We start from the raw sequence: 19,287 nt of genomic DNA on the forward strand, positions 1-19,287 counted from the left end.
AACATTTTTTTTGCACTGGGCCTAGTAAGCCACCTGCTAGCACTCCACAATCTAGTACCATATGTATGCTAGTACTGCACTCAAACTTGAGTTCTAGAGTTTGTTTTGAAAAGATCCTATGAACTATTAGGTCTATTCCCGTACTGCAGAATTCTGCAATTCTGCACAAAAACGGCAGCAGAGCGTTCCCGTACTTTTCTGCAACAAAAGTAACTTTTCTCTCAGGCAGAACTTCTGCAGTGAGAGAGGTAGAAGTTGCAGCAAAACCGTTCCCGTACTTTTCTGCAAGCTCTCTCTTCTCTTTCTTGTTGAAAAGTTACTGCAATTTGGTGTGATGGATGTTGAGTACACGCTTACATGAAATTTGCAAGTTGGGTGAAATCAAGCATTTTATTATTAGTTGTAATAATAAATGATTTTGGGGTAGTTTTTTTATGTCTGGTTTTATTGAGAACGATTTTTTTATGTTAACGATTTCAGGCTTAGTTCATTCATGTAAATGATAAAGCGATTTTTTTGTGTTATTATTTTTACCTGATAAAAAATTGATAACTTAAGCCATTGTATTACACACGGCTAGTACCTCAACAAAAAATTAAACTAAAAAAAAACATTTTTTTAACTTTTAAAAGACACATTTCTTTTAAGTTTAATTATTTTAAATAAATATTTGTTTAGGAATAATTTTTGATCTCAAATTGATTTTTGATATACTAAATATGTGTGTTAAAATAATAGGTAAATTTAATTGGCAAATAATAAATTGTACCTTTAACGGTGCTACCAATTTGTATTCTTATATGAAAAAAAATGATATAATTTTGGGGAAATTAAAATTCTGAAACTCTGAAATTCTTTAAATCTTAAATTCATAAATGCTCAAATTATTAAATTCTTAAGTTCCTAAATTTTTAAATTGTTGAATTCTTTGCCATCTTGAATCATAAAAAAACACACATTTTTGGAGTCATATTTCAGGTTAGAAACTTAAATTTAGAGGATCTAGATTGGAAATTTGGACTGTTTATATTTTATTTATGTTTGAGTTTTAAAATTTTTGATTTACTGAATTTTTTAATTTTACTTATTTGTAAAATTATAATTTCTTTAATTTTCATTTTTTTTTGAATTTTGGGTGTTCTGAACTCATAAATATTCAAACTTTAGGTTTTTTATTTCGATTTTTTTTCAACATTTATTTTTTTATTTTGAATTTTTGAAATTAGGATTCTTTTGAAATTTTATACATTTTGAAATCTTTAGTTTATAATTATTTGAATTTTTAAGCTTTGAAATTGTGATTTCTTTATTTTTCTGATATAATTATTTGAATTTTAAATTTTTCTCAAATATCTGATGTTTGTTTTAGTTTCTCAATTTGAAAATATTAGTGTTTTTATATATTTTTAATTATGGATTTCTTAATTTCCAGATTTCTTAATTTAAGTGTTTAAAAAATGTTGAGTTTTTGAATAATTTTTTTTAATTTGTCAATTTTGCTTTGTCACCGTTGTTCTTTCATGTAATATCCAGTCATAATTTATTTATGTTACTATGAATAATCTTTCAAACATTCTGCAATTAAAACATGTGTTTTTGGTCCCTTCTATATAAAACCTTTATTAAACGTACCTGTCACTCTCAGTTGTTTATGTTTTACCTAATGTAATGAGTTGTTTCTAATATTAATTCCTACCTAAGCATAATTAATTTCTAGTTACTTAATAAATAATACATCCTTGATTTTTTAAATAAAATGTTGTTCTGCATAACAAATAATATCCCCGTTATAGAGGTAAACTTCTTTCAATTATTTTTTTGTGAACCATTTTTTAATATTTTTAAATAATTAAAAAACTTTAATACCCAATATGAGTGTGTACAATATTGCAGAAAAAGTACTGGAACGCGCTACCCAGGCAAAAGTTTTGCGGTTTCTCTCCTTGCAGAACTTCTGCAAAAGAGAGAGATGAAGAGAGCGAGCTGAAAAGTACGGGAACGTGCTGCAAAAAAGTGACTTATGCTGGCTGCAGAATTCTGCAGAAATTCTGCAATTCTGCAAGTACGGGAATAGACCTATTGTGTTTCATATGTTTATAGGACCTATTTAAAAAAAACCTTCAAAGTTGTTTATATTTTTCGCCCCCTTTTAATGGTTTTGTAGGCAAAATTAATATTCTTGGCTATTTCTGAACGTTTCGTCAGATTTTTGCTTCACTTTAAGTTTAGACCAGAAACTCAACCCCTTTCGGAACGTCATCAAGAAAAAGACCTTGCAACACTTTCAACGCTTCGCCAGCCAAAATCCGGAATCTTGTTTTTATTTTGATGGACTTGTTTTCTCCCTCCTCCGACGACACCCTTCAGTCAGTTCAACGCAACGAACGCACCTACGCCAACCGCGCGCGCTCGTGCGCCTCCCACTTCTTGAGCGGGCCGTGATCGTTGAAGAACTTGACGCCGCAGCCGTCGTTGACGAGGCGGCCCTCGTCCCAGTACACCTGGTACTGGTCGCGGTCGTACTTGGTGAAGCCCCACTTCTTCGAGATGAAGATCTGTAAGGACGGGAAACGAGAACGGGTTTAGATGGGGGACTTTGTTTGGGGTTTTTGGGAAGCGACTTAAGGAGAAATCAGTCAAAAAAAGTCAACGTGAAAGGGTGGTTCTTAATCATGGTTGCGGTCAGAGCCCTGTGCTCTGAAAAAGCTTAATCATCATGAAATTGTAAACAAAGCGCGCTGGTTTTGGTGTTTAAAAGGGCGCAACTCACCTTCTGACGGCCGGGGAACTTGAACTTGGCACGACGCAGTGCCTCGACGACCTGCGGCCGGAAGCGGTCGCTCGAGCGCACCGACATGATCGGTTGGCCGATGCGGACGCGCGCGACCGTGCCCTGGGGCTTGCCGAAGGCGCCTCGCATTCCGGTTTGGAGTCTGAGGAGGGAGAGAGAGAGAAGATTCGATTAGAAGCTAGTTTTGGACGGAGTTTGGAGGGTGGATTTGACGCGTCAATTTGGCGTCAGTTTCTGTCAACGTGTAAAAAGGGTAATCACAGAACGGTCATAACCCAGAGCTCTGAAAAGGCAATATCATCACAGGAAGGTGGAGTTCCGGATTCGGGAGTTCCAGGCTCGTGCTCACCTATCGGCTCCGGCACAGGACAACATCTTGTTGATGCGGATGACGTGGAACGGGTGCAGCCGCATGCGGATGTGGAACTGGTCCTTGCCGCAGAACTTGACCAGATACTTGTTGCAGCAGATGCGGCCCGCCTCGAGCGCCTCCGACGACAGCTGCTCGTACTCATCCGACACCAGGTGGACGCACAGCGGGAAGTCCTCGACCAGGGCCTTCTTGCGGCCGAGATCGAAGATGCGGATCTTGGCGTCCGGGACACCACGGCAGAACCGCGACTTCGGGTACGGCTTGTTCTTGCAGTAGCGGTAGCTGGAATGAGGCAAAAATTAGCAAATTTTTCCTTTGAAAAGATTTGAAAACTTGGTCAAACAATCTCGTTTTTTTTTGTAGCAATCAACATTGAGAAGCGATTCCATCGAGTTAAGGAAATCATTCTCACCCTATTGTTTGCCGATTTGATCTACCTTTCTAGAGCGAACTGTCATAAAAACAAGGTAATTTTTCATGACTTGCTTGTTTAAGCACTGTTTTAGAAAGGCGACTTGTTTGACCATGAAAATGACCGAAAACACGACACTCACCATCTTGCGGGACGTCTTCCCATTTTGAGCTGAAAGCAGAAGCAAAAAAAGGTGCAAAATTATTTCACTACACAAAACGAAGTAACGCGCGGCGCCGATCCCAGCAATCCGTGGCACGAAACGACATCCCGTCCGCCCTCCCTCGTCACTCCACCCATCCAAGCCGTGATTGTTGACAACACCAAAAAATGTGTCAATTTCCGACGAAATTCCCCCGGAATGCCACCCCGAATCGGACGTGGCCGGGATCGACGCGCGAAGCGCTACCGAGTGCACGTAATTCAACCAGAAAATCTCGACTTCTTCACCAACTTACGCGGTATTTAATCTACTAGTGGGCACGCAGATGTGTGTTCACTAGTGGCGAACTAAAACCGGAAAGAGCGTTGACCGTTTAGGTTGGCAGCGCCGTAATGTGACAGCTGGCAGGGCAGGGGGAGTGTTGGCGAACGGCGTGACACGGCGTTTCATCGAGTTTTGGCGGTTTCGTCGACGATTGTGGAGATCGATTAAATTCATTAAATTGGGTCCTAAAATGAAGTTTAAATTTGTGATATTATTGCTTTTTTTCTGAGTACAATGACCTTTTGTACGACCACAAAGGATTTAAAATGGATTTTTAATTCAATTTGAAAAAAATAACCACGTGGTCCTTCTCGACAAAAAAGTTCCTACTTGACAGCTCGTTCCAAGGGGTCCACAGTTGATCCATCGAAAAATTTTTGTCTTGTCCAAGTCTTGTCACTAATTTATTTTTTGCATTAAGATGAAAAAAAGTGATCACAAATGGTTTTTTTATCGTGTTTTTTACCGTGGAACATAAACATTTACATAGGGCTTTAGTACCCAATTGAGGAAAAAAAAAACGCCCGAAGAGTATGCAATCCACGAACGTGATAGGGTCGATAGAGTCCTTAAGCCTGTTCTTTAAAACATCAATGGTACAACGATAAAAAACATAAATAAAAACCATTTCTGATCACTTTTTTTCATTTTTATTGATATTGAAAAAAGAAAATAAATTGACAAGATAAATGTTTTTGGATGGATCAACTGGAACTGTCAAGTAGGATCATTGCTGTCAAGAAGGGCCGCGAAGTTTATTTTTCAAAAAAATCTTCGAATCATATTTATTAAACATGAAGTTCGTTTCCAAGGATACCGGTGTCACCAGAAAAATATAGAGCAATTATCTCAGATTTCGGTCATTCGATTTTTTTTGTATTTTTTAATCCGACTGAAACTTTTTTGGTGCCTTCGGTATGCCCAAAGAAGCCATTTTGCATCATTAGTTTGTCCATATAATTTTCCATACCAATTTGGCAGCTATCCATACAAAAATGATTTGTGAAAATTCAAAAATCTATATCATTGGAAGGAATTTTTAGATCGATTTGGTGTCTTCGGCAAAGTTGTAGGTATGGATATGGACCACACTGAAAAAAAATGATGCACGGTAAAAAAAATGGTGATTTTTTATTAAACTTTTTGTCACTCAAACTTGATTTGCAAAAAAAAAAAAAAAATACTATTTTTAATTTTTTCTTATTTTCTAATATGTTTTAGAGGACATCAAATGCCAACTTTTCAGTAATTTATAGAATGGGCAAAAAATCTTTGACCGAGTTATGATTTTTTGAATCAATACTGATTTTTTCAAAAAATCGAAATATTGGTCGCAAAAATTTGTCAACTTAATTTTTCGATGTAAAATCGAATTTAAAATCAAAAGGTACTTAAGTGAAATTTTGATGAAGTGCACCGTTTTCAAGTTATAGTTATTTTCAGGTATTTTTTTTTCAAAATAATCGCAGTTATTCATTTTTTTTAAATTGGTTCCCATGTTTGCCCACATCTGAATAAAAAATATTTTTGAAGAGCTGAGAAAATTCTCTATATTTTGCTTTTTTGAATTTTGTTGATACGACCCTTAGTTGCTGAGATATTGCCATGCAAAGGTTTTAAAACAGGAAAATTGGTGTTTCCTAGGTCTCACCCAAACAATCCACTATTTTCTAATGTTAATATCTCAGCAACTTATGGTCCGATTTACAATGTTAAAATATGAAACATTCGTGACATTTTCCGATCTTTTCGAAAACAATATTTTCCAAAATTTTAAATCAAGACTAACATCAGGGCCAAACATTCAATATTACGCCCTTTTGAAATGTAAGTCTTGATTTAAAATTTTTTAAAATATTGTTTTCGAAAAGATCGGAAATTTTTACGAATGTTTATAATTTTACATTGTAAATCGGACCATTAGTTGCTGAGATATCGACATTATAAAATTGTGGGTTGTTTGGGTGAGACTTAGAAAACACCAATTTTCCTGTTTTTATTTTTTTTCAAATGTGGGCAAACATGGGCACTAATTTTGAAAAATGAATAACTGCGACTTTTTTGAAAAAAGTTACCTAAAAATGGCTATTACTTGAAAACGGTGCACTTTATCAAAATTTCACTAAAGTAGGGGAAATATACCCATTTTATGCCTAATAAGCGGTCGTGTTTGAATGATGCTGGATAATCTGAAGTGTTCCTTGAAATTTTCTAAACCAAGTAATGGGTCTTAAAAGTTCAAACGTTAGATTTTCTTGGTGTTGCTCGGTGTTTTTTGTGACCAATATTTCGATTTTTTGAGAAAATCAGAATTGAATCAAAAACTTCTATCTCGGTCAAGGATTTTTTGCTTATTCTGAAAATTTCTGTAAAGTTGGCATTTGATGTCCCCTAAAACATCATAAAAGATAAAAAAAAGTGTTATTTGGATAAAAAGAGAAAAAAAAATTACCGTGTATCATTTTTTTTTCAGAGTAGTTCTACCTACAACTTTGCCGAAAACACCAAATCGATCAAAAAATTCCTTCAAAGGGTATTTTTTTTTATTTTCATGTATCATTTTTGTATGGACAGCTGCCAATTTTTTATAAAAAATTACATGGACGAACTAATGCAAAATGGCTTCTTTGGGCATACCGAAAGCACCAAAAAAGTTTCAGCCGGATTAAAAAACACAAAAAAAAATCGCATGACCGAAATCCCAGAGAATTGCTCATTTGCGAAAACAGACACTAAAGCTCGAGATGGCCGAGAGAATCAGACACTCGAGTTCATTTTCAAAAGAAAAAAGTTCATCAGTCAAAAATGAGAAAACATGGTGTCCTACGTGAATCGAACCAGGGACCTTTGGCAGAGGGTTTAGAAGTACAATGAAGTATACAAGTACAGCACTATGATCATTTTTATGTACCGCGGTAACAAAAAACACGCATTAAAGCCATTTCTGATCTCAAGATTGATTAAAAAAAAATCAATTTTAAACTCTTTTGTGGCCGCACAAAGTAACATTTAGCTGTATCGTAGTGAACGATATTATCCGCAGTTTAAGCTTGAGTTTTGGGACCCCATTGTTGGAGTTTTTTTTCGGTGTAAGTTGGTGGCATTATTCTCTCGAGTTTAGAGAAAACTATTCCTTCGAAACAGTACTGAATAAATGTGGTGAAAAATTGTTCGGATATTTAAAAAAACAACAGTATTATAAAGTATTACCTGTTTATTGCTAAGAATTGTGCTTAAAATTTACAGTTACCGATTCTAAAAATACAATACGTTTAAATGTTTGTTGTTGTTTTATTTCATCTCTACTCACTAGCCTCAAACTAACAATTCCTAAATATGTATTTAAAAATGGGCTTTCTAAAGAATAATAATCCGTAAAATATTATTACACGTAGTTTTTTTCGGGTGTCTGTTATGAAAAGTGTTTTTTTTTTTTGCCTGGACTTCGGATATTCGAGTCTAAACTGTATCTTTGAAATGGGCGTAAGAAGTTTCAAATTTGAATTAAATTGGAAGATTTATGGGTTAGGAATCTGAGGATCGTTTCCGCTTGCGGGATTCTAATGCCTGGTCTGAAGAATTTGAAGTTTCGCTTTTCAAAATAAGCAAAATTTTCCGACGTTCGATTTTTTCAGCAGCCAATTGCAGTGCAGTTTTGCTGTCTCGATTTTTCAGGCTCAAATTTACTTTCTTTGCGATTAGTGCTTTCACGATTTCGAGTTCATTCGCTAAAACTGCCAAATGGAGTGCGGTGTCACCGTTATTGTTTTGTGTGTTTAGTTCGGAAGCATGGTCGATGAGAAATAGGGCGATTTTCATTAATCTATCTATTTCAAAAGAAATATATGTTCCACCCAAGCAGCGAGAACGACACATCTTCACAATTGCTAGATGCAGTGGGGTGTTTCCATCTTTGTCTTTCCAATGTAAGCTGGCGTTCTTTGAAATCGACGAAGAAGGTCGATTTACTTCTCTTTTATTTGTGAGACTAATCTCAGCTTCCCTTGCGATAAGTGCCATCACGATTTCCAATTCACCCTTTGAAACTGCCAAATGGAGTGCTGTGTCACCGTTATTGTTTTGTCTGTTCAACTCGGAAGAATGGTCAATGAGTAATTGGGCAATTTCCAGCAAATTATGTCTGTCATTGAAAAAAGAAAAACTACCAATATAAGGATCAATAATTGCTAGTTGCAATGGGGTGTTTCCATCATTGTTTGCCAAATCAGGGCAAGCTCTCTTTGCAAGTAGAATTGTTAGAATTTCAACTTCCATTGTTTTATGGAAATAGAAGTCAAGCGGAGTATCTCCATTCATTTTGATACCTTTCTGGATATAGAAGTGAAGCGGAGTGTCTCCATTCATGTTTTTGTGGTTAATGTCAGAAGAATAATCGATTAGAAAACTAACGACCTTAGTAATATCTCTAGCAGCATAATACAGCGAAGTATTTCCATTGCTGTCTTCTGCATCAACATCTGCTCCTTCTCTAAGCAGTAACTGCAATACTTTTAAATTCCCACATTTTGCTGCGTGATGAAGAGGAGTAAGTCCTTTGGCATCAGCTGCATTGATTTTAAAGTTTTTTTCTTTGAGTAGCAGCTCAACAAATTCTTCAATTTCATAAAGGAAGTTTAGTTCTTCTTTTAGTATACCGTTGTCGTCTAGTAAATCTATCTTAGGTGAATGTTTCATCAGCAATTCTACATTACGTTTATATTTGGATTTAATAGCGTATATTATAGGACTTTTTCCTTCTTTGTTTTCGATATTTGGATCAGCATTTAGATCGAGGAGGAGTTCAACAATGTTTTTATTATTATTTTTAACCGCTATGTGAAGTGCTGTTTCGCCAAGTTTATTAGTTTTGTTGATGAGTGTTGGATCTTCTCTTAAGACGTGTTCTACAATTTCTCTGCTCTTATTTTTTGCTGTTATGTGAAGCCATGTATTACCATCTGAATATTCTGAATATTGGCTAGCGCCTGCAGAAAGCAGCGATTTATAAATCTCTATTCTATTTGCCAACATCAGTGGCGTTAGTTTCATATTTAAGCCATTCACATCAAAATTATAGGTTATCAAAAGTTTCACAACATACTCGTAACCCCGTTCAACAGCAAAAAGTAGTGCTTCTTCGCCAAGTCGCTCTTTCCAATCGATATTGAAGCCGAATTTGTTCAGAATCTGTTTAGAATCTTCACTTCCCACGCAAAAATCTTTCTGGGAAAGTGTGAAAACGTCAGCTAAATATCTGTTTAATTCTGGAAATGCTTCAAATCTATCATCACGAATAAAATTTAAATTTGGAAGAGCACCTGCGGATAGTAAAAGTTCGACATTTGTTCTTATTCTATATTCTATCGCATTTGTAAGAGCGGTCATTCCGTCTTCGTTTTCCTCGGCAATAGAAAGATCCAATGATTGGTATTTGCCGATCAATAATTCCAAACATTTACTATCTTTGAGCTGCGCTGCCAAATGCAAAACGGTGTTTCCTTTCTTATCTTTTAAACATAAGTTTATTTCTTTAGTGACGAGAAATTCGGCAGTTTCGTATGAACGATTGCTGAGAGCTATGTGAAGTGGAGTTTCACCTGATACGTTTTGAATGTCCTGATCTGCTTCATGTTCAAGAAAGAACTCTGCCAATACTTTGCCATTTTTTCCTGCGACAATGTGGAGAACAGAGTTTGCTCTCCAACCAATTTTTGAATTAACATCGATGCCGATGAGTCGACAAGCATCCTTGATATTGTTTATAGCATTTGGATTCACTTTATTCCTTTCAAAATATGATGGTATCGCAACATTCATTAATTTTCCCGATTCATGAAATTTACATGTTTCTAGTAAGGTTGGGTTACATTTTAAAACGGGTGTTTGCCCATCTTTTGAATTTAAGTTGCTTTTAAGACCTTTCTTAAAAAGACACACAAGAACATCTAGTTTACCTTCTGATGCTGCTTTGTGAAGTGGTGTATCTCCATTCTTGTTTTTGGTTCTGATATAGTTTGAAAGGCAAAATCCGTTTGAATCTTGCAAATCGATTATTTTTTCCACAAATTCCACATCTCCATTCAAAACTGCATAATGCAATACAGTATCTTCACAAACATCTTTTGTTTCAAGATTTGCATTTGCATTAATTAGAAATTCAAATACCTCAAAACTTTTTGCTAGAAAAATTGGTGTTCTACCTATTTTGTCTATAGAATTTATGTCGGAAATGGAAGTTTTGACTAAATCGAGTCGATCGCATTCAACTGCTATGTGAAGATTGTAACCTTTTTTTTTGATGAAAAAGAGTTCGGTTTGTTTGGCTTTACATTCAATTGCGAATTGTAACAGTGCTACTTCTTTGTTGTCTCGAATGGATTTGTAATTATCAGAACTATATAATCTTTTTACTATGTTGATATAATCCCTTTCAATCGACCAAACAATGATATCTTCACCTAAATACTTTAACGATTTGATCAGATGGCGATGATTTTTTAAATCTTTTGCAATTTCGATGTTGGCCATTTCCAGTAAAAAGTTTCGAATGCAATTTTCGCGCTCTAAGAATTCTATTATTTCCTTTTTGTAAAATCTGACTGTTGTTTGGCAAATAAAATCAAATAAAAACTTAGCTACGCAAAACTCCCCAAAAGTCAAATGAGTAAATGTCGGTTCATTTGCAACTATTTGGAATACAACAGACTGTTTGTGTGCAACATTGCGCATGAACGAATATAATGCCACGTGGTAACGTTTGTTAGTTAAGAATGGTTTTATGTCACATCTTGTAATGCTATAAGTTATTGTACCTTTTACCGAAAATACTTGGTAGCCGTAATAAATATCATCTACTGCTGGACCGAGGATACTGTCTACAAACTTGTCATTATTGATATTAAGATTTTTTTCAATTGAACTTTTGATGGCTTTTTTCAAAAAAGTATCGTACAGCTCAGCAACACTTAACTTTTCTTCACAGATAATCCGCTCCAAAGCATCGTCACCAGATGACTTCAAATATTGGTTCAACGGCTCTTCATAGATTTCGGCCAACATTCTGATCTTCAATGGAATACCGGTAAAGTCATAATTAACGCGGCCAATGTCTTTGTGAAATTTGTCGAGTAATTTCTTGGAAAATTTGCTCACTTTTCCGGCATCATTTTTGTTCCAAAATCTTTCCAAAAAGCTCTCTTGTTCGGCACGGTTGAATTCCTGCAGTTCTAGGGAAATCCCGTTGAGGTGACGTTCGAGCTTTTCTTTAACGTGTTTCCTCCCACTGATTATAATTTTTAAGTTGTTTTTTCGAAGTAAAACACTGATTAATTTTAATGCTTTATCTTGGTTGCTCTCGTCATTATTATCTTTGTTGCTCGAGAGCTCATCAAATGCATCGAGAAATAGGAGCGTCGGTTTGGTAGTTTCCCTAACGATCTTTTCAACGTTACTTTTTGAGAGGACAGAATCAAAAACTCTGCTCGTCAGTACATCTTCTAGTTTTTCAATGTTTGGAATATTATTTCGCAGCTTGTTTAAATTAACTAGAAATACGAACTTATCTAAATGCGTTTTCTGAGCTCCGAATGCCAAGAAATGCCAAAGAGTAGTCTTCCCCATACCGGGTTGATCCGTGAGAACATAACATTGTTTATTGCTAAAATTAGAGTAGAGCTTCTGGACAAATTCGGTATCTAAAATGTTTTTCGAATACTCTGCATTCAAAACAGAGATTGTCCGATTTACATAATAAGCTATTGTAGGTTCCAGACGGCCACAATATCCTTGGGTGGCCTCTAATATTTCTGTTTGTGAACCTTGCAAAAATTTCTGTCCATCATTCACTTGAAAAAACTTCCTCTCAGAAAGCACCCTTTCTTTTCCATTTGTATTTACTCTAGTGACCTTTAACGTATCTTCATATTCCTTAAACTTTGCAACAAACTTGTTCAAAAAAGTTTCCAAAAAACCTGCGTCTATCTGTCCAAAATATTCCGGCTGCATCCAAGATCGCATCCACAAAAGTCCTTTATCTTTAATTTCCTGTTGAATGGCTGTCAGATCTGGTTGTCCAGTCGATAGTACGAATTTAGAGAAGAAATCGTTGATTGTTTTGTCGTCTATGCCTGTAATTATCAGGTTTTTTGTTTGACTCCAGAAATCGCCCATTTTGTCAATGGACACGGTTTTATCCTTGATTTTTTCTCTCAGGGAATTCCACAGCCTTTGTATGTCAGGATTATTGTTCTTAATTTCATTTGATAATCGTACATTTTCAACGCTGTTATAAAGAATTTCTTTTAAAAATACATTGAACTTTATGATTATGGCATCCAACTCTTCGTTTTCAAATAGCTTAACCATAGCATCTTCAATCTTATTGTAATAAAACTTGAAAGTTTCTCTCTCAAAATCTTCTAAACGTAATTGACAATGGATTCCGGTTGAAAACTTTAACAAACCATCCAATTCAGCTTCTGGGTAAGCTTTTGCTGTTTCAAACACTCTATTTGTAAAAAGTACGATATATTTAATTGGACCGTAACTCCACTTCATTTTATGATACTCTTTTAAATATTTAAGTATGGAGAATGCGCCATTGTCCTCTTTGAACAGCATTTCGTCAGTTAGCAAGTACGGTCCTCCTTTCTCAGACTTGGCGTGCTTCGTCTGAATCAGAATCCATGCACCGTTTATGAATAGTCCAATGTCGTCAAATTTACCCCCCTCCGTTACCTCGAACGCCAGCTTGTACACAAATTCACTATTTTCTCCATGTTCCTCCATTGATCTCTGAAGCAGAACACACGCCGTTTGTCGTTGGTAATCGATGCCATGGCTATCAAGCGTGATGGTTTTATAGGAACATGTTGGATTTTGCATTTTCGTTGTCATTTTCAAATTTGCACCTTAAATAAAGATTTTCAGTTAGGTTTGCGGAATAAACTTTGCCGTTCACTCTCTTACGTTCTGTTAATTCCATGTACAGGGACTTTGCCGCCTCGGGATCCAAAGTTTTTGATAGTACGGTGCCTTAAATATGTTTGTGCCGGGCGCGGGATTGGTACCGGCGACCTCTGGATTGTTAACTTTGCCGTTAACTCTCTTACCTGTGAGGAATAATTGAATGGGCCATTACGAAGAAGTCTTATCAAACAATACAATAGTTTTTTTTTACCAAAAAACTACTTGTTCCTGTATAGAAGATCGTAGTAAGCCGTGCGCGTGTCAGACGTGTTTTTTTTTCCGGTGACGTTTTTGATCTTTATTTATGTAGAATAAAGGAGAAAAGCTCGGAACTTAACCTCAAAGGTAAACAACCGAATGAACTTTTTTGACAGGTGTCAGTTCCGGGACTTATAATTTAAAATTATAATTTTGTTCCGGTTGTTCCGTTTTGCATGGGCACACACACGACCAGGAACACGGCAAGGACACGGCCACGGAAATGGCCAGGAACAGGCACCTGCACGGCCAGGGACACGAAAGCGGCCAGAAGCACGGGCACGAACACGGGCAGGAGTCCGGACAAGGACACGGCCTAGAGCACGACCACGGGAACGACCAGGAACAGGCAACTACGTGGTCAGGTGCACGTACACGAATACGGCCAGAAGCACGGACAAGCACACGGGCACTAATACGGAAAAAAACTCGTGTTATGACGATTCGCGCAATCGGAAGCAAATTCAAATTCAGAAAAATGCTAAGTCCCGATTTGACACCTGTCAAACCACTCAAAAAGCACTCACAAAATGAATACTGAGTTCTTTGAGTTCATTTGCTACGTCACGGTTTTCTTGCCTATATTCAGTGAAAGTTTAAGAAAATTCACGGTTTTTTGCTACGTGCCGGAGGATGATAGCTGGATTTGTCCGCACAATGATCCGGATTGCTTTAAGGGTGCGCGCTGCAAGCAGTTGAATGTGGTTATAGCTCCGGACATTGGGTCCGCGTCCAGACGCTACAGAAGGAACGAGCCCAACCGAGGTGCACATGATTTTGAAGACCTTCATCAACGTGGAGGAGATTTACGAGCATCTGGATGTGACGGAGAATGGCACCAAGCTGACCAAGCTGCAGGCCTTACTGAATGACCCCCGGAACGTGAAGACGTTCCGTCCCTTGGACCGCAAGTTTTACACGACAGTTGGTGCCTGCTGGCACTGGAGAGTCGTCGGCTGAGTGGAATTATCTGGTGCTGCTTTCCGTCATCGTTGCTGGATTCACGTGACTGTAGTGGACCAGCTGGCGGTCACATGCGGCAGCCCAGGAGATGCCAAGGAAGCGGATGGCTGTGACGTCGTTGGTGTGGGGTCAAATTTGGTGAGAGCGTTCTTATTTATTTTTTTTTATTTTCATTTTTTTTATTACTGCATTTCAAATTTCATGATATTCACCAACCAAAGCCTACTACTTCATTCGTCGGTGAAGTATCCCATCAATCCTTTTCCCCTTCCAAATCTGGATATCTTGGAGGTCGTCTAAGTTCTTAGGCATCTCTATAGGGTATCCAATCATCAAATCCCTCCCCCACTTCCCCCGTTGATCGTGAGGAGTCGACCAAAAGGAAAAATGAATGGTAATGTGTCATTCGGCACATTCCTGACGCATTTATTTTCCTTATCGGCGCCAACCTAGCTTTTGCGAGCATTTTGCTCGGCTAGAGTACGGTCAACCAAGCTAAGCTAAGCTAAAACTACTTGTTCCTGTATATTTTTAGACTAATTAAACAAATAGAAAAATATTTTTTACAACCTGTTTGTTGGAAATTTAAAAAGCTGAAAGATTTCCCACAGTGTAACACATAGATAGCAGATTCCTTGACGGAAATGTAGAGAATCAAAATTCGAAGAAGAGAGTTAATATTGAAAAAAGCTGTTGGAAGAAGACAGCTCAATAATAATTTAAACTGGCAAGCATATCCAGACAAAAAATCAGGGGTCAGAGTATCTACAATGAGTAAAGAAGAATAAGTCACCCAACCCTTGATTTCTTATCAGAGTGCGGACAATTTTCTTTGAATCGGCTATTAGATAAAGTATATTGGTAAGTGAATGCTATTCATATTTCTTTTCCTGTTTTTAATGTATGCAACATTAGGGTGTAATTTGCTTGTATGAAAAGAATAAAGTCGTCCAAATTTAGGGAGCACAGCTATTTTTCAGTTTGGTTTGGGATATCCAACAATTCCCCAAAGTTTGAGAACGATTGGTAAAGTACACACTATGCGCAAAGTGATTTAATTGTCAATGGGAATTGGTATAAAACAAACATTTTTCAGATTTTGATTTAAAAAAACCGATTGCTCTAAAATGCGATCTACAACTTTGCCGAAGAAAGAATGGTGCTAACTTGCTCCTGAAAAAAAAGTACAGCATGCTCAAAACTGGTCAACAACGTGTTTTTAATCGAAAATATCAAAATCCTAAGAAAAGGCTTTTCACAGATAAATTCCCATACAAAGTTGAATCGCTTTGCGCAATGTGAGGACTAAAGCTATCGTTACTTTGGGGATTTTTTTTTGTTACGCCCTAATAAATCGTACGTTTGCGACGGCACAACTGATAACATACTTATCGTCCGCTGCTGTGCAGTTTATCACAGTTCAGCAACCACGTGTTCACTGGTTCGGAATGTTCGAGATATACTTCCAAATCTTTGGAAATCACTTTTTGTGGATTGTTGACGAATTACTTCAGTAAAAGCATATTCGTGTCTTCCCTGAAATATTGTGTTGTTTTGGCAAAATCGACAAAATACGAATCGAAATCAGCAGCAATTGATTTATCTTCAGCAGAACTATTGGCACAGTGCTGAACAACTTGACTCAAGAAAAGCTCAACACATACTGACCGAAATAAAAACTTGGCGTAATCAATGATCAATGACTCAAATGCTTAATCTAAGCGATTGTTAACCCGGCCATGGTCTACGTTTATCACATACACGAGCGGTATTAAATGTTATCGGCCGCTAAAAAATGAGATTGTAACCGATTTTAGACGTCTTGGCCGCAAATAAAAGGTTAGCATGTCTACTTTGCGATTCCGACCAGTGACTGAGTTCGTAATTGGTTCCGACTAACTCTGGCCAATACGGAACCGGTTCCAGAGTACACCCAATCCGGTTCCAACAATGTTCATACTAGGAACCCGCCACACACTTTTTTATTTACCTACACTGCCGTTCTACGCATAATTGTCCCATGTCAGTTTTGGTCGATTTTGACTTTATGACATTTTTAAGTTTAGTTTGATGTGTTCTTTAAGAAAAACACATAAAATATTGTACTTCGTTCGGAAACTCATTAAAAACAACACCAAGTCTGTTTGTCCCATCGTTAAACTTCTACGCATAATTGTCCCACCAAGTATTTTCTTACACGGAATCATTAGTTTTACTAAACATTATGTCTTGTTTACCTTTTGTATAGCAAGAAAATCACAAATGAAGGTGATAAACTGCTAACTGGGGTGATTAGGGACACAGAGGGCGAATAGGAACCCACGGGACAATTATGCGTAGAAACACAGAAATCGGTCGAAAAATTTCAATCGCGTTTTTCTCAGTTGCACTTTTTTGAACATGGGACAATTATGCGTAGAACGGCAGTACATGTAAACAAACAAATTGTTGATACGACTTAACAACAACGGCCCAATGAATAGAGAACATCAAGGTCTAGTTGAGATGTTGTAAAAATAATTGTACCAGCCTGATCATTTTTTTTTTTATTTTCATGAAAAAAATGCAAAAATAAAACAAATAATCTTCTTCCAAATTTATTTAGGAATCAATTTTTGATTCTTAATTCACATACAATGTGTCATTGTGCCCGTGAAAAATCATTTATATTTTCATTTTAATCAATTTTAGGATTATTTAATTGAAGTTTTTTCTTGGTAAATTTTTAAAGTGCACAGCAATCACGGAAGTTGTTGTCTTTTTATTCCTAAATGTTAAACTTACGGACCCAATCCTGCATTAACGGGATTGTAAAATTTAACAAACTTTGTTGTAAATTACTTTGTGGACAGCACTTTAGGGGATGAATAAAAAAAAATACTTCGTTAGTACCCGTAATTTTGAAGATACTAAAATGTCTGTAACAAAAATCTGGGTGCAACAGCTCTGGTTGATGTGCACCGTTAAGTTCGATTTAATTTATGCATTTTTAATCAAATAAAGCCTTTTAAAGCTTTTAACAAATTTACAATTTTGGAACCACTGTTCGGGGCTGGCCGATATTGTTGCAGTGGACTGTATTCTAGGTGGAGGTGGCGGGCAGCAGGAGGAAGGAAAAACAGTGCAACTTGTAAGTTTTCTTGTATATTTTCTCCTTTTTCTTCCTCTCCTACTTCTCACTACACTACACTTCTTCTTCTTCTTCACTCACAGCTGCGACGATTGCGTGTTGTCGCTTCGATTGTTGGACGTGTTCTGACGCGAGCGCCTTGCGCGCGCGTTTCGTGGATGACGTTTCGTTTGACGTTTTGACGTTGGCAGCTGCTGTCACTTCACAGTGGGCGCAGGGGTGTGCGCGCTGTGGGGTTAGCACTTCGGTGACACCGAACAACCACAGATCTGTTAAAGACGTACAAGCTTAAGAGGCAGTATTTGTAAATTTTGCTCGGTTTGTTCTAGAGGTCGTATCGAGGTGCGCCGATTTGGATGAAACTTTCAGCGTTTGTATACAAAACTGGAGTTTTTTTTTTCAAAAAGGTCCAATAAACCAAATTTCCAGATTTGCTTTTTGGGTGTTTTTGAAACCACCTTGAGTCAGGGGTATTAAAAAACACTGAAAAAGCTAAAACTGAAAATTTGATTTATTGAACCGTTTCAAAAAAAAAAAAAAAAAACTCCAGATAAGATGAACTCATGCCAAATATGAGCCCTCTACGACAAAGGGAAGTGGGGTGAAAGGGGCTTTGAAGTTTAAGGTCAAAAAAACATTGAAAATCTTAAAATTGCCATAAACATCCAGGATTGCTTTTTTCTCATAGCTTTAGCAAATTACTGTTGAAAATGGATTTTTTAAAACCTTAATATCCTTTTGCAACAGCCTCCAACACCCATACTCTTATAGGTCAAAAGATATGGAATTTCATGGACTACGGTAATAACTTTTTGACCAATCGCAGATTTTCTCATAGTTTTACAAACTTTTTACACCGTTAACTTTTGCTCTGTAGACCTACATGACGGAACTATTTTTTAGGAATCCTCGGAAAATTCCACGTTAGTTCAAAGTATTGGAGTTGTAAATTTGATTGGAAAAAAATGTCATTTAAAATGAATGAAAATATTTTTTATTAAATTTTCGGATTAGGGGTAAAACAGGTATTCGCCTACTTCAGCGGTTCTCAACCTTTTCGTTTTACCCTAGTGTATGTTACCCCTCAGTATTCACGCATGTAATTTTTCGTTTAGATGAGTTGATAACATTCTTAATTTAATAATGGTTTATGTGAACCTTGAAATTTGAAAAATAGTCTATAGTTTTTTTAATGGTCTGTTACCAAGTCTGTTACTTAACAGAAAATAGTGATTTACAAAATATCACCTATGAGTGCTGAATGTGTGACATTTGGAAAAAAAAACTCATGTTTCGTAAATTTTATTTGTTTGCATATGCTCTAATTGAGAAAAGTTTGAAGCAATGATCGAAATAGGAAATTTTTGCAACTTTTATCAACCTTATCACATTTTTTTAATAGAATGGCACTTTTTAAAAATTTGAAACAAAAAAATATTCAATTCAATTCGGTTTTATTTGTGAAAAATCAAGTTACAATAAGTTCATTTAGGTAGATCACTGAGTTTTGGTGTTCCTTTCAGCAGTGTGTTACATCGTAATTGAATTTTTGTAAAACTTCTCAGTTGCTAATTATATTAAATGGTAAATGGTACCAATATTCTCTCGATTCAGTGGTTTGCTAGGTTTGGGGACATTTTTGTCATAATCCTGAGACTGGTACAAATTTTATCAAAGTTTCGGTAAATATGTCGAGGGCCGCTTAAAATTAATTAAAAAATCCCATTTAAGGGTGCACAGCAACGAAGGAAGTTGTTGTCTTCTTATTCCAAAATTGTCAAACTTACCGACCCAATCCTGAAATTGGCCAAGCTTTGTTGTAAATTACTTTATGGACAGAACTTTAGAAGATGAATAAAAATATATTTTGATAGTACCCGTAATTTTAAAGATTCAAAAATGTTTG

At 36.5% G+C, this 19,287-nt stretch overlaps 2 protein-coding genes across 3 annotated transcripts; both read right to left on the reverse strand.

Annotated features, from left to right (window-relative positions):
• Positions 1-2,286: 2,286 nt before the first annotated feature.
• On the reverse strand, positions 2,287-4,183 carry LOC6052597 (60S ribosomal protein L10). Its single transcript, XM_001868805.2, has 5 exons — positions 4,035-4,183; positions 3,719-3,747; positions 3,141-3,446; positions 2,771-2,933; positions 2,287-2,555 (listed from the first exon to the last, which is right to left on the reverse strand). The coding sequence occupies exons 2-5, from the start codon at positions 3,739-3,741 to the stop codon at positions 2,391-2,393; spliced, it is 657 nt and encodes a 218-aa protein (XP_001868840.1). The 5' UTR covers positions 3,742-3,747; positions 4,035-4,183; the 3' UTR covers positions 2,287-2,390.
• A 3,095-nt stretch (positions 4,184-7,278) lies between these two features.
• Positions 7,279-15,925, reverse strand: LOC119765139. Of its 2 annotated transcripts, XM_038248360.1 has the most exons (3): positions 15,640-15,925; positions 13,031-13,173; positions 7,279-12,972 (listed from the first exon to the last, which is right to left on the reverse strand). In XM_038248360.1, the coding sequence occupies exons 2-3, from the start codon at positions 13,044-13,046 to the stop codon at positions 7,589-7,591; spliced, it is 5,400 nt and encodes a 1,799-aa protein (XP_038104288.1). In that variant the 5' UTR covers positions 13,047-13,173; positions 15,640-15,925; the 3' UTR covers positions 7,279-7,588. The 2 variants fall into 2 exon arrangements, with proteins under 2 accessions (XP_038104288.1, XP_038104289.1); XM_038248361.1 differs by lacking the exon at positions 15,640-15,925 and having other exon boundaries at positions 13,031-13,387.
• Positions 15,926-19,287: the final 3,362 nt, after the last annotated feature.

This window comes from Culex quinquefasciatus, chromosome 1, assembly GCF_015732765.1.
Source record: "Culex quinquefasciatus strain JHB chromosome 1, VPISU_Cqui_1.0_pri_paternal, whole genome shotgun sequence".
Classification (NCBI taxonomy): Eukaryota; Metazoa; Arthropoda; class Insecta; order Diptera; family Culicidae; genus Culex; species Culex quinquefasciatus.